General features: G+C 30.5%; 1 protein-coding gene across 1 annotated transcript; it reads left to right on the top strand.

Moving 5' to 3' along the window:
• The first annotated feature begins 2106 nt into the window (after positions 1 to 2106).
• On the top strand, positions 2107 to 12972 carry LOC134275285 (uncharacterized). Its single transcript, XM_062757561.1, has 8 exons — positions 2107 to 2190; positions 4131 to 4337; positions 8948 to 9196; positions 9314 to 9598; positions 10098 to 10235; positions 10686 to 10803; positions 12405 to 12492; positions 12899 to 12972. Exons 1-8 carry the CDS (start codon positions 2124 to 2126, stop codon positions 12926 to 12928), a joined length of 1182 nt encoding a protein of 393 aa, XP_062613545.1. The 5' UTR covers positions 2107 to 2123; the 3' UTR covers positions 12929 to 12972.
• Positions 12973 to 13137: the final 165 nt, after the last annotated feature.

The raw sequence follows: 13137 nt of genomic DNA, 5'->3' as shown, positions 1-13137 counted from the left end.
CAATTTTATGTTAACGCCCCCAAAATCTACCTGGTTCAAGATCAATCATTTACCGCCTGTCAATCATTAAAAAAACAATAGCTCCTGATTTGATTGACAGGCCAGGTACCCGTGCTACCTGATAGTCTGAGTTTGTGTGTTTTGAAAACGATTGCCTGGTCACGCGTCAAACACTTTCATGTAGCCGCCTTGTATACACGGGGGTCAAAAAAAACTTGGTAAAATTTTATTTCAAAAACAATTGAGAGTAGAAAATTAAAACATGACTTCATAAAATATTTGCTTTCAATCTCAACAGCTATTTTGTATTTTAGGCGATAAATGTCGTCCAATTCTGCTGTGGAATTTAGACCGGTCCGTGCACAGAAGCGCTATTTGCCGATTAAAATTGGAATATGATAAATAAGAAAAGATATTTATTGCACAAACGGCATGGAGAAAAAATTTCATGTTCTGAAATGTCAGAAACATGAGTTTCGAGATTGTAACTTTTAGTTCGAATTTCCTAACGTCTGTCAATACCCAATATTCGAAATTAAAAAGTGAATATATAAAGTATAAGATCAATTCTTAAAAGTATAAAAGAAATCTTGCAAACAATAAAAAAAAATTTAAACATGCGAACATCCGGAAATGGTGAATATTTTCGACACTATTGTTGGTCAGACGTAGGCAATTCCTATCGCGGTTCATTGTTTATGTTCACACGACGGATAGACCTATAAACGGAATTTTTATTTTTTAATTTTGATATTTACACAAGTTTAATTAAAAATACCCTGTAGTTTTACTCTGTGTTCTTATCTTTAATTTTACTTTCTTTTTTTTTATATTAAGGTAGTCCGATCCTCAGGTTTATAAAATAAGCAGCTATGTAATCAAAAATACTCATAAAAGTATCCCTGAATCCACAAAGGTATAAAAATTTATTCACAGTATTTCTTGAAAGTTAAAAATTAATGTTAATCATATTTTATAGGAAAAATTATCAAATCTCCAATATTTTTGCAGAGAAAGCGAATAGGAATATAAGCAATGCATTTTCTTATTGCAAATTGATCAACAAATATATTTTAGGTTAAAAATCAATAGGTATCAAGGCAACAGAGAAATTGTCATGATTTTTTTCACTTAATGGTATTTTTGTCCTCTATTTCCTTCATGTATTCTCTAATACATAGTGTAAAAGGCTTTTGCTAGCATTGCAAGACACCACAAATCACTTCTTATTTCATATCTTGCTAATAAGCATTGGTATCTAAGGCTGGATAAAAGAAAACATTTTTCTAGAACTGTATTATTTTTTCCTTGTACAGGGTACAAATGTCAACTTTTATCAGACCCTTTCTAAGACTTCCAAAAACCTTGAATCTTATTAAGATGAATAAAATGAAAATTATTGCATGAAAAAAATCATTTTTTAACCTTCGTTTTGATGTATTTTAAATTAAATATGAGTTTTTTGAGTTATCCTTCCTGGCTGAGGATCGGACATCCTTAAAACGATATTTCTTTATAATTTTATTTTCTTCATTAGATATCGCTGAAAGTATAAATAAATAAATTTTATATTGAAATATTTCAATTATTTCAAATAGTTTCATTCAAATTAAGACACTAAACACGGAATGTTCACCCTGATCACCAGACACAGACTTCCTGTGTAATGCTACGTGTATATAGATTTTTGACATCTTGAGTATTGGGGGTCTCCAGGTAAATAACATTAGTACTACTAAGACCACTCCCCCTTCTCAGGTAACCGTACGGTAAAAAAATTGGGTCTTTAAGTAGCTGTCCTTTTTCCTTATGTACAATCAGATGAATATGCTTAAGCCCAAAAATCAAAGGCGGACGAAAAGGAAAGTATGAGGGAGATTTGTTACAGATATATGCAGGCACAGGAAGCGGAGTTCATTGCTACTTTATTTGAACTAATTTGGTTTTTTTCCTGCTTCCGTTTTCATTAATAGCATGAACTTTAAATTATGGTGTTTTGCGTATATTTTTAGAATTTAATTTTTTATTTTGTTGAGCGTAAATTTTACAATATGCGACAAAAAATCTGAATTGCCGAATCTACTTGTTGCTAGAAGTATTTTTTTTCTGATTCATTTGTGAAAATGACGTTGAATTCTTGGATGTATTGGGTGTATTTGTTGCACATTGTAAACATCATCAGAGGGCATGGTAAGTATTTAAAATTAAAACATTTTTGTTATGTAATCCTTTGTGCTTTAGATCATTATATAGTTTAAAAAAAATTGGATATTTAAAATCTTTAAAGTCACCTGTAACCGTACATAAAGTTAACAAAACTCTCAATTCTTAACTCAATCGACAGCTTTTTGTCAACTTAATGTATAATTACATGTAACTTAAGAACAGTATTTAAATGTTGAAAAAGATAGATAAAATGCAAAATTTTTTCTGAAATTCAACAGTTATAAAAACAGGCAAATGACTTTTTAAAAATTTTATATACACAAATATCCATAAATATCAATCATTCATATATGAAACGTTCAACAGTATATCATAGAACACCCACGATGACTTTAACTTTTCTATCCTGAACTTCCCTTACTTATGCAGCAATATACCTTCATCACCTGCATACGGAGTATATATCTCAGTTGATTCGATACGCAAGATCATGCTCTACGTATGAATAATTTCTAAAACGAGGTAAATTATTGACAAACAAGTTGATGAAACAAGAATATCAGCAGTTTCGTTTAAAGTCATCATTTCGTAAGTTCAATGGTCGATACAATGACCTTGTCAGCAAATACAATTTATCACTGAGTCAAGTGCTGACTGACTTTTTTCATACCAATTTTTAGTCCATTATTTATACACTGAATTGACGACGGATTTTTTCCGTTATTTCCTGATCATGACAATGAGCACACAGCCCCCTTTTCTCTGTAATTAGCTGTTCCCAAATCTCAGCTTCATACAAGCGGGTCGCTGCTGTTGTTCTAAAAAAAATGTTTCGTAAAGCGTCCCTTAAATCCTATCTGTTCACAAAATTTTGCGATATTTTTTGTAAAACTTGAACACTAACTTCAGAATCAGCATATCTACAGGCTTTTGCTTGTGCTTACCTACATGTACTTTGGAATATTATCCACCCTTTGGCCTGTATTTAAAATATGTATTTCTTACTCAATCTGATGAGAACATCTTAATTCAGGAAGCTTTACATGGTCATTAATCAAGTGAGCTATCATTTAAATCTAACTTTACCTGACACTGTCCATTAAGTTAAACAATACAGCTATTGTTTCCATCCCGCACTTTCTGGACAATCAAGTGTGTTACGTTATTATAGTAAATACAAAACCATCAATTAGATAAATGAATGTATGTATAAAATTGGATAATATACTAATGTATCACATTTGTTTTATGGATATTACTGGAGTGCGAATAAAACAAAGTAAATTCACAATTCCAAAAATGTTTGCTTTATCTAAGATTTTTTGTGTAAATTAATTTTATTAATTCATTTGGTTTTATAAATTATTCATAATCTATTCATTAATATAAAAAAATGGTCTTTTTGTAGATTGATTGATTGATTGAAAGTTGTTTAACGCCGAATCGGCAATTTGTCAGCCATGTTTCGGCGGTCGTAGAAACAAAATCAGAACGTTATACTCAATTTCAATTGCAAACAAAACTTATATATTCATACATCGTTTTTATTCAAAGAGCATTACGATCTATTAGTATATGCAAGTTGAATGATTTAATTTATTTTAAATATGCATGACCAGAATATAGACTAGAGAATCTTTCTCTTTTAGATCAACATTCATTCTTCGATCATTTACACTCTCTGCATGAATTTATAAAAATGGCGTTGATATTTTCTCGTCTATGGCACTTTATTTTTCTTTTTTGCTCTGCACATGATTCGTTTTGTTTCAATGAATTTTTACTAAAGATTATTGTTACCATTATCATTAATGACTGCGTTTCTAAAGGCTAGAAAAAATGTTATCAAGGACACAATAACAAGAGTTTTGTAAGAGAGAGAGAGAGAGAGAGAGAGAGAGAGAGAGAGAGAGAGAAACAATTGACTCAGTACACAATTTGAATAATATATGATTTCTTGACAGAAAACTTAAGTCGAAGAAATGCGACATCCGTGTCACAGAGTTCGGACTATAGAAATCAAACTGCTAAATATGGAATAGACGGGATCACAACACAAACGGAATATTTCTGTGCCCACACAGCTGTTAACCAATCGGAGGCTTGGTTTCAAGTTGATTTAGGAGAACCTTTTAGTCTTAAAACCATAAGGATAGTTTACAGAGATGAAGGTAATGTTATATAAAATCAATAGAATTAAAAACAAGAAAGTTTGCTTTTGCAAGCAGTAATCTGCTAGTACTACAACTTTCACTACCTCTATTTCTTCTTCTTCTTCTTCTACTTCTTCTTCTTCTTCTTCTTCGTCCATAACTACCACCACAGCCACTAGCATTACTACTACTACTTCTACAACCCTTTGGTCTGTTGTGCATCATTAATTTAAGTCGAGCATAGTCAATAACACCATGATGATATTTACATTTAAAAATGTTTTCTATGCAAAAACAAATGTTTGCATGTGACTTAAAATACTGGGAACGTGATATAAGAGATCAGTGAGAGGAAGCAAGGTCCAGACTACTTACTACAACTGCATACATTATAAAGAAGTACAATTCACAAGATTTGTTATGTGGATTTGTATGATTGTATGATTACTATGGTCGCGCATGTCACTCCAACTATGTGCAGGAAGACAGCATAGGTTGTGCGTTAAAAAAATTGACTCTTTTAAAAGTTTCTTTTACCTGGCGAAGAAATTATGAAATTTCAAGGATACGTGAGGAGTTATCTTAACTCTTAGTTTTAATTTTTGAAAAAATGTCATATTTCCGTTCTTCAGTGCCATTCGAAGTGTATGGTATTAGAAAACATCTACAGTTTCCGGGTTTGTATAAAGTATTATGAGTTTCTTTTTCGGGATATAATGATTAGGGCATGAGACATCTATTTTCGAGATTCAGTTTAGGCACTCTCAATCAGAAAGAATTGGTTTATTTAAAATTTTAATTTAACGACCATTATATATATATTTTTTTAAATTAATAGCTATGGTTGACCTATACGTATCTGGGCATGCTCATAAATGAAAAATGCTGAAGAAAGTTCAGGTTTGCGGTTTGAACCCTTTCTATAAATGATGAAATAAAATAAATTCATTACATCACTATCAGATTATTAAAATTTAATTTGTTTAAACATGGAATAAACGTAACATATATGTAGCTGAGAGAGATTCAAATATTCCCTGTAAAAATACATTTAACGTTTACTACTAAGTTAACTATACTTGTTAGATGACATTTTATATCATTTTTTCTAATGGGTTTGAAAGAGACTTCTTTTAAAAGCACATAAATTCAAAGGCTAACTTAATAAATAAATAAAATCTGTCTGTTTGAAACCGTTTTATTTCCAAACGAAACTTCTTCATTGAGATTTTAAATAGGAATTTCAGGTCGATTTAATGCTTTTATTGATTTTGATGTCAAATCCTTGCAAATAATTAGAAAAATTTACTACAGTTTCTTATAGTTATTGTAATTGTTAAACTTAATATATTTATTTCTATGGTTAACTATGAGATTAAAGAAATTTTAAAATCAAAGCTTATTACTGTTAAAATTCGACAATGATTATGTATTTCGGAAAAAAAAATATGTATATGTATGAGGGTCATGCAAAAATTCGTAGACTTTTGTCAAAACTTTTTTTATTTAATGTCATATTGCAACAAAATTTGGGACACACATTTTAACAACAGATTCAAATGATTTGAGTAAAAAATTGGATTATGTCTCGATATTTATAAAAAGTATCAGATATTTAAGATGGCAAAAATGGGATAACTGAGCAGGATCAAACTTGGGTTATTTACTAATTATAAACTTTATAAGGTATATAGCAATACTTTAAATACATGTGATTTGCGCTTAAATTAAATAAAATTCAAATCTTTATATTTATCACTGATCTATTTCATCAGAATCTAAAAGGTAGCTATATGCATTTAAAAGATATCAGTTTCTAAAGATTGACTTGATTAAAAAGAGTCAAAAACAATGATGTCATGGGGTAGCGAGTTACAAAAAAAAATGTTTTGTTTTCGGGAAACCTCTACATATACCTTTTGAAAAAATGAGCCGTGGTGGATATTTTAAATCAGACGGGGACGGTCTCCGGAAAAAAAGGATTATAATTTAAAGTCTTATCAAAAGAGTTAGTGACGTCATGAAATGTGATGTGCACGTCAATGTTGCGGAACTACAGAAAGCAGGAATAAGCTGGAAAGAATTTGAAAACATTGATAAATATTAACATTACATATGTTTTTTGCATATAAAGTGAAATCTATTGCATTCAAAACACAATAGCACAGACAGGGTGCCAAGAGGTAAAAGCATGTGTTTTAGTTTAACTTCATAATCGTTGAACGCCGAGGAAGTGCAACGTCACAAGCGAAAATCGAAAAATAACGCTCAAATTGACAAGAAGCTGTTACATTGGCTGATCCATTCACTGAAGCTAACACGAACGATAATACATATGTATTTAAATAGAAATCACATTTTTTGCAGTTAAGGTAGAAAGTTCAAAAATGTAAATATAAGCAATGAATGAATCATTATTTTTTGAAAGATATAGTCTCATAACTGCAACGGTGTGTGCAAACAAATTGAATAACGCGCGTTAGCTTAATTAATCTTACGCTACGCAACAAGTATTAGCAAACTAGATGTCAATTTTATAGATATGATTTAATAAATGGAGCAGTCGCCTCAAACCATGTATAAAATGAAAAGAAGAGTAATTTTGAAAAAACTTTCTTGACATTGTTTTTTTTGACGTTACAATGTTGCTAACCTTGCTCCGTTGTCACAATACAGGTTGCTTTTAAATTTTTTTATGCCCCCATAAACGAAGTTTCGGGGTTATGTAGTTTTTGTGGTGTCTGTCTGTCTGTCTCTCTGTTTGTCTGTTTGTCCGCAAAAACTTTAACCTTGCCCATAACTTTTGATTTAGTTGAGCTATGACTTTCATATTTCATATGTGTATTTCTTGTGGCAAGACCTTTCTTTGGGTATCACCAAATTTGACCTTTTGACCTTGACCTTGGAGTTTGATCCACTTTTAAATGAAAATTTTAAACTTTTACTTTGGCCATATCTTTTGAACAGTAGACACAAGGACATTCATACTTCACATATGTAATCTTTGTTGAACGATTCTTCATCAGATACCAACAATCTTGACCCTTTGACCTTGAGTTTGTAGATTTCCGTACTTGTGGAAAAATATTTAACCTTGGCCATACCTTTTGAACGGTAAGGGATAGGGATAGGGCTTTCATCCTCCATATATGTAATCCTTGTGAGACGACCCTTCATTGAATACCAAGAACTTTGACCCTTTGACCTTGACCTTTGAGAATGACCTACTTAAAAAAAAACAAACCTTGACAATAACTTTTAAAGAGTTAGGGCTAGTACTTTCATACTTTACATATTTGATCCTTATGACATGACCTTTCATTTGATAACAAGAACTTTGACCCCTTTATCTTTCCTGCCCTGTGGTTTTTGAGAAGAGTATTTTCAAAAGAAGCTATTCATTATTTTCTAGTTCAATTATCTCCTCTTGGAAGAAAGGGTGGCCTTCATTTGAAGAAACTTGAATCCCCTTTACCAACGGATACTTTATTGGAATTGGCCCAGTGGTTCTTAAAAGAAAATGAAAATGTGAAAAGTTTACGATGACAACAATGTTCAACGACTAAAACGCCAATGACATACAACAAACACATTTTGATTAGAAAAGCTCACTTGAGCCTTCAGGAGTTGGCTAAGACCTCTGACCTTGGAGTTTGACCTTCTTTTAAAAAAAAAATTAACGTTGGTCATAACTTCTGAACATTTAGTGCTAGGGCTTTCATGCTCTACATAAGTATTCTATGTGGCAAGACCTTCATTTGATACTAATTACATGACCTTTTGACCTTGACCTTGGAGATTTTTGTACTTATTAAAAAACTTTAACATTGGCTTACTTTCAAATTTCACAATTGTTTTCCAGTGAGAATAACCTACTCTTGGTACCATTTAATTAAATTTGTATTTAAGAAAAGCTTAATCTTTGCTATGTTGCCATACGGGGGCATCAGTGTTTCACAAACACATCTTGTTGCAAACACAAATTTCATTTAGCCAAATAGCATTCACGTATTGACACACTAATTTTTTTTACATACATGTATGAAAATGGGTTGATCTTTAATATTCTTCTAAAAATAATATGAGGAGAAACATAGTCTGTGTATTTTTTTTTTCAATAACTCTCATACTATTTACGTACATGTATCAATTTATGTTCAAAAATGTATGATAATATTAATTGATAAACATGAATCAGAGCAATTTGAAATTCATACTAAAAATACTTCGATAAACTACAGTTAAAACTTCGATCGATATATAGCTGATTGATTCACTGTGTGTTGGTTAAGGCCCAAAATTTCAACGGTGAAAAAGTTCATTTTTGTATATGTCTATAAAATATTTCCAATTTGGTTTTATTCTTTAAACAATTAAAAAAGAAGTTGACGAACATGAAAACATTATTTATAAGAGAATGCATCTATCCTAATTCCACACCCAGAATACAAATGGCCATATTTTTTCTATATATATATATATATATATATATATATATATATATATATATATATATATATATATATATATATATATATATATATATATTTTTTTTTTACCTGCGGGTGAAAACACGACAGTACACATAGCTCTAAAATAAAAGTTTTTTTTTTCAATTTTAGGAGAAGGTTATTGGAGGCCATATCGCTTTCGATATTTTTACCTTGATTTGTCCAATTCTTCTGTAAATGGGTCAACAACCACTGATAGGAAAAGATGTTACCAGGACAATACAACGGTCCCCGATTTACCTCCAAGCATAATCAATATAACTTGTCCATTCGTTGCGAGATATGTCATTGTACAGAATGATTATTTTGGTAATGACACACATTCAACAGGACCAATTCTTGAAATCTGTGAAATCGAGATATTTGGTAAGAATGAATTATAAAGATCTTTTCTCCAATCGACATATGCATGAAGCAACAATCATGTCAAACGTTCAAATGCGCATTCATAGCATAACCATTAAAGAAATTAATACATAATAGGTTGCAGCATTAACTGCAATGGAGAATGTGAAACGACCGGATATTGTGCTGAATGCAATACAAATCTTTGGGGAGAGAACTGTATTCAATCCTGTCCTGATCATTGCAATGGAGGCATATGTAATAGAACCACGGGAAGTTGTGATTTTGGCTGCAGAAATGGAACGTGGGGTATTTTTTGTAATTTGACGTGCAGTACCAATTGTGCAGATGATGTCTGTGAGATTAAAAATGGTAGTTGTGTAAATGGCTGCAAAGGGAATTTTGATGGAGAAAAATGTGAAGGTATGTTTAAAATACATTTTCTCTGATAATGTCTTGATAGACATAAAATGTAGATAATTAATTTTATTGTTCTAAATCTATTCGTTCTAAATAAAATTTGTTTTACACTTGTGTTGCGATAATCTCGATCTGAAATGATCTATATTTTAAAAATATGTTTCAGAAATCAATTGCATGAGCAACACAACACTACATTTGAAGAAGTTTTTCTAGATACCTATACTATAACGTAATTCTCTTTTGTAATCAGTTTATCAGGCCTGTTATTTATTCATGTTAGCAGTATGTGTTATACGTCTGTGCATATAAATACGATTTTTTTTTCATTTTCTTTCTGGGACAACAGTTATGATGATTATTACCTGGGTGGATATTGTTTCTACGTCAGAAAATATTAAATAATTGTATAACATTTATCGAAATATTATAACTTAAGCTTTTTAACATAGAATGTAAAAATAAGCCTTTGTTGTACTTTTATTTCTTTCAAACATTTAAGTTTGTGATGCCTTCCATTATGGAGAAAATTGCAAAGAATCTTGTGGTCAAGGCTGCATAAATAACACTTGCTTTGCAAACAATGGCACGTGTTCATTAGGGTGTGTCGAAAACTTTGTTTACCCAAAATGCAATTCAGGTATGTGGTAAATTATTCAAGAAAGACGATATTGTCCATTTTTACATGACTTAAAATCAGTATCTGCAATAACAGTTAAAAGGAAGTAAATGATGTTTAGCTATCTAAACATTTCACAAAGTACACTTGCATTGAAAGTCAATATGAACATAGAAAATGAACAATGCATACTTTTACTTAAGGAGGGATTCTTTTCATATTTATTGTTTTTAGAAATGTTGAATTTTCAAAAATTAAGAAAAAAGAAATGTTTTTGCCTCACCTCCTTCTTACATTTACAATGTAATTTGAAATCATAATATTTCTGTTTACTAAATGATGGTACCATATAAGGTATATTATTCTTTTCCTTTTTATTTTTGTATTCTGATATTTGATTTTTTTTTAAATAAAGCATCCTGCATTCATTCACGTCTAAATATGTCAAAATGTATTTTTTTCTAATCCTAGAGTATCATTTAATGACCAAGTCACATGAAGAAACAAATAAAGCGCCATATATTGGAGTTGGCATCGGGGTATTCCTGCTTCTAATATTTGTGCTTATTGGTGCAATTGCTGTTCACAGGTTTGTGTAAAAAAATCATATGTATCAGGAACATTAACTTGCAATCATCATTACAAATTATAATAACATTTATAACGGTTTTTGGATGCACCGTTAGCTTTTATAGTTTTTCAACTTCATACCTATGTTCTTTGATGATGAAAGACGTTGACTGATGTTGGCTCATTATAAGAAACAACAAAATCACTATTTCATATCTACGAGTTGTTGCACTGTATTGTATCATTGATTTAATGGCAAAGTCAATATTCGAATTAGGATTCCTAATTACCAAGTGAACAATAGTCATTCCTAGTTTTTTTCTGCATGCTTCTTTGATATCTGATTTTCTGAAATACATGTCCAACCATTATTGATAAGATTTCCATTTGAAATAAAAAACATTGTACATTACAAAAACGACGTGAAATTAGTAATTTTTACTTCGTTTCCATACAAAAACAAGTATTGTACCTTGCTCAATCTAGCTTCATTATACGTATTAAAGGATTATTTCATCAATGTTTCGAGCTTGTCATTGAACGATATATGCTCCATTAACACGTTTTATTGGAATATTATATCAAAGAACAGCAATGAGCAAAGTATTTAGAAGAGCACATACTTAAGTCTCGGTTCGTACATGAAGAAGCATGCAGAAAACGATTTTTTAATGTGTCATTATATTTAATTCAAGGTTGAGAAGAAAAAAGCAATCGAACTCTACAATGATTGTTGATGTCAAAGTTTCAAAGAGAGATTTAAAAGGTGCAAGGTTTAATCATTGAGAAATTCTCTATATTTAAGTCTCAAATCTTATTTTTGAATTAGAAATGCAACAAAGCAACTTGCGTAAAAAGAAATGTACATGTTGACCATGACTTTCTTTTGTTTACTACAAATAAGCAAAATAAGACTAGTAAATTGATTTACTGAGCTCATACAAATGTAATTTACATAAAAACATTTTGAAAAGAATTCTAATCATGAATTTAATTGCAATAGTCATTTTATGTCAAATAAAAAATGTCTAGCTAAAGAACTGATCTTTTATTACCCTATCTAATTAAAATTAAATGTTTGATCCGCTCGTATACTCGCTACATCTAACAACATCCCATACAGGGTCACGTCAGAGGTAAAATTCGGAACAACTATAGACTCATTCGCTTCAACAATATACATGTACGTTGATTTTGCAGGCGACGATTTGAATGGTTGATAAAGTTTGACGTGACCCTCAATGGGATGTTGTTAGATGTTAGTGTAGCGAGTATACGAGCAGATCAAACATCTAATTTTCATTAGATTGTTTATTATCTATCCTTATCGTAGCACTTGGGGATCAAAAACATGAACCGGAAGTAGAAATTCCAGATGTATCTGTATTTAGGAATAATTCGTTTGTTAAGGACATTACCGTAACTGACCTATTACGTGTGATCAAAGACAACGAAGCAAGTCGGAATAAAAGTTTCATGGAGGAATTTAAGGTCATATTAGTTAAATAAATAAATAATAAAGTTTGAATAAAAAATGTTAAAAACGGGGAAATATATTTTCATTATTTCTTTAAAATCATTTTAATGAAAGAAAATTGATTTTTGTTTTTAATTTATCAGAGTCTTCCTCAAGGAGAAGCATTTAGCTGCAGAGTTGGTAGACTGCAAGAGAATAAACCCAAAAATAGATATAAATCAACCTTTCCTTGTAAGAGACTTTTTTTAAGGGGCTGGGTGGTCGTGGCCATTTTTAGACTATTTCGATCTCCTTTAGAAGAAGCGCTAAAGATATAAAACAATTATCAAATTTTAAAACTAATATGTATGAATTTTTTTTAAGTCAAATGATACTTGACAGCTAAAGATATCATATCTAAAAATTTAACTTGTACTTGGTGGTTAATTTGATATTAATTTGTTGACCCCCAGCCTCCTTAGATTAAAGAAAAAATGGTTTAATATTCAATTATTAATTTTCAAAAGAACTTCTGTTGTTACATTCATAAGAATAAATATAAGGTTATCCATTAAAAATACATGTACAATGAACAAAGAAAATTTTAAAATTTGTTATAATTTGATGCATTTTGATGATTTTTTTTATAATATTTCAGATGACCATTCTAGAGTCAAATTATCTTTAGAAGATGGTTTTACGTCTGATTATATAAATGCAAATTACATAGAAGTAAGTACTGATAATTGTTGATAGTTGACCTGAAATTTGAAAAAAAAAAGACTCAAAGTAGTAACCATTTACGTTTATCACGTATACTTAGCATGAATAATCAGGAAAGACTTGACATTGCTTTCTCCATTTCACATACAGAATCGTATTGTAATTTAAAATAAT

This window comes from Saccostrea cucullata, unplaced genomic scaffold, assembly GCF_032062105.1.
Source record: "Saccostrea cucullata isolate Sc308-1 unplaced genomic scaffold, CSIRO_AGI_Scuc_v1 ctg754, whole genome shotgun sequence".
Taxonomy (NCBI): domain Eukaryota; kingdom Metazoa; phylum Mollusca; class Bivalvia; order Ostreida; family Ostreidae; genus Saccostrea; species Saccostrea cuccullata.
Note: the sequence above shows the minus strand (reverse complement) of the source record. Positions and strands in the feature narration are given on the sequence as shown.

Bases quoted from the DNA above. Each gene is read 5' to 3' on its own strand.
- LOC134275285 (XM_062757561.1), top strand. From the start codon at position 2,124: ATGACGTTGAATTCTTGGATGTATTGGGTGTATTTGTTGCACATTGTA. The intron at 4,338-8,947 runs GTAATGTTATAT...TTTTAGGAGAAG, and splicing joins GATAGTTTACAGAGATGAAG to GTTATTGGAGGCCATATCGC. The intron at 9,599-10,097 runs GTATGTTTAAAA...CAAACATTTAAG, and splicing joins TGATGGAGAAAAATGTGAAG to TTTGTGATGCCTTCCATTAT.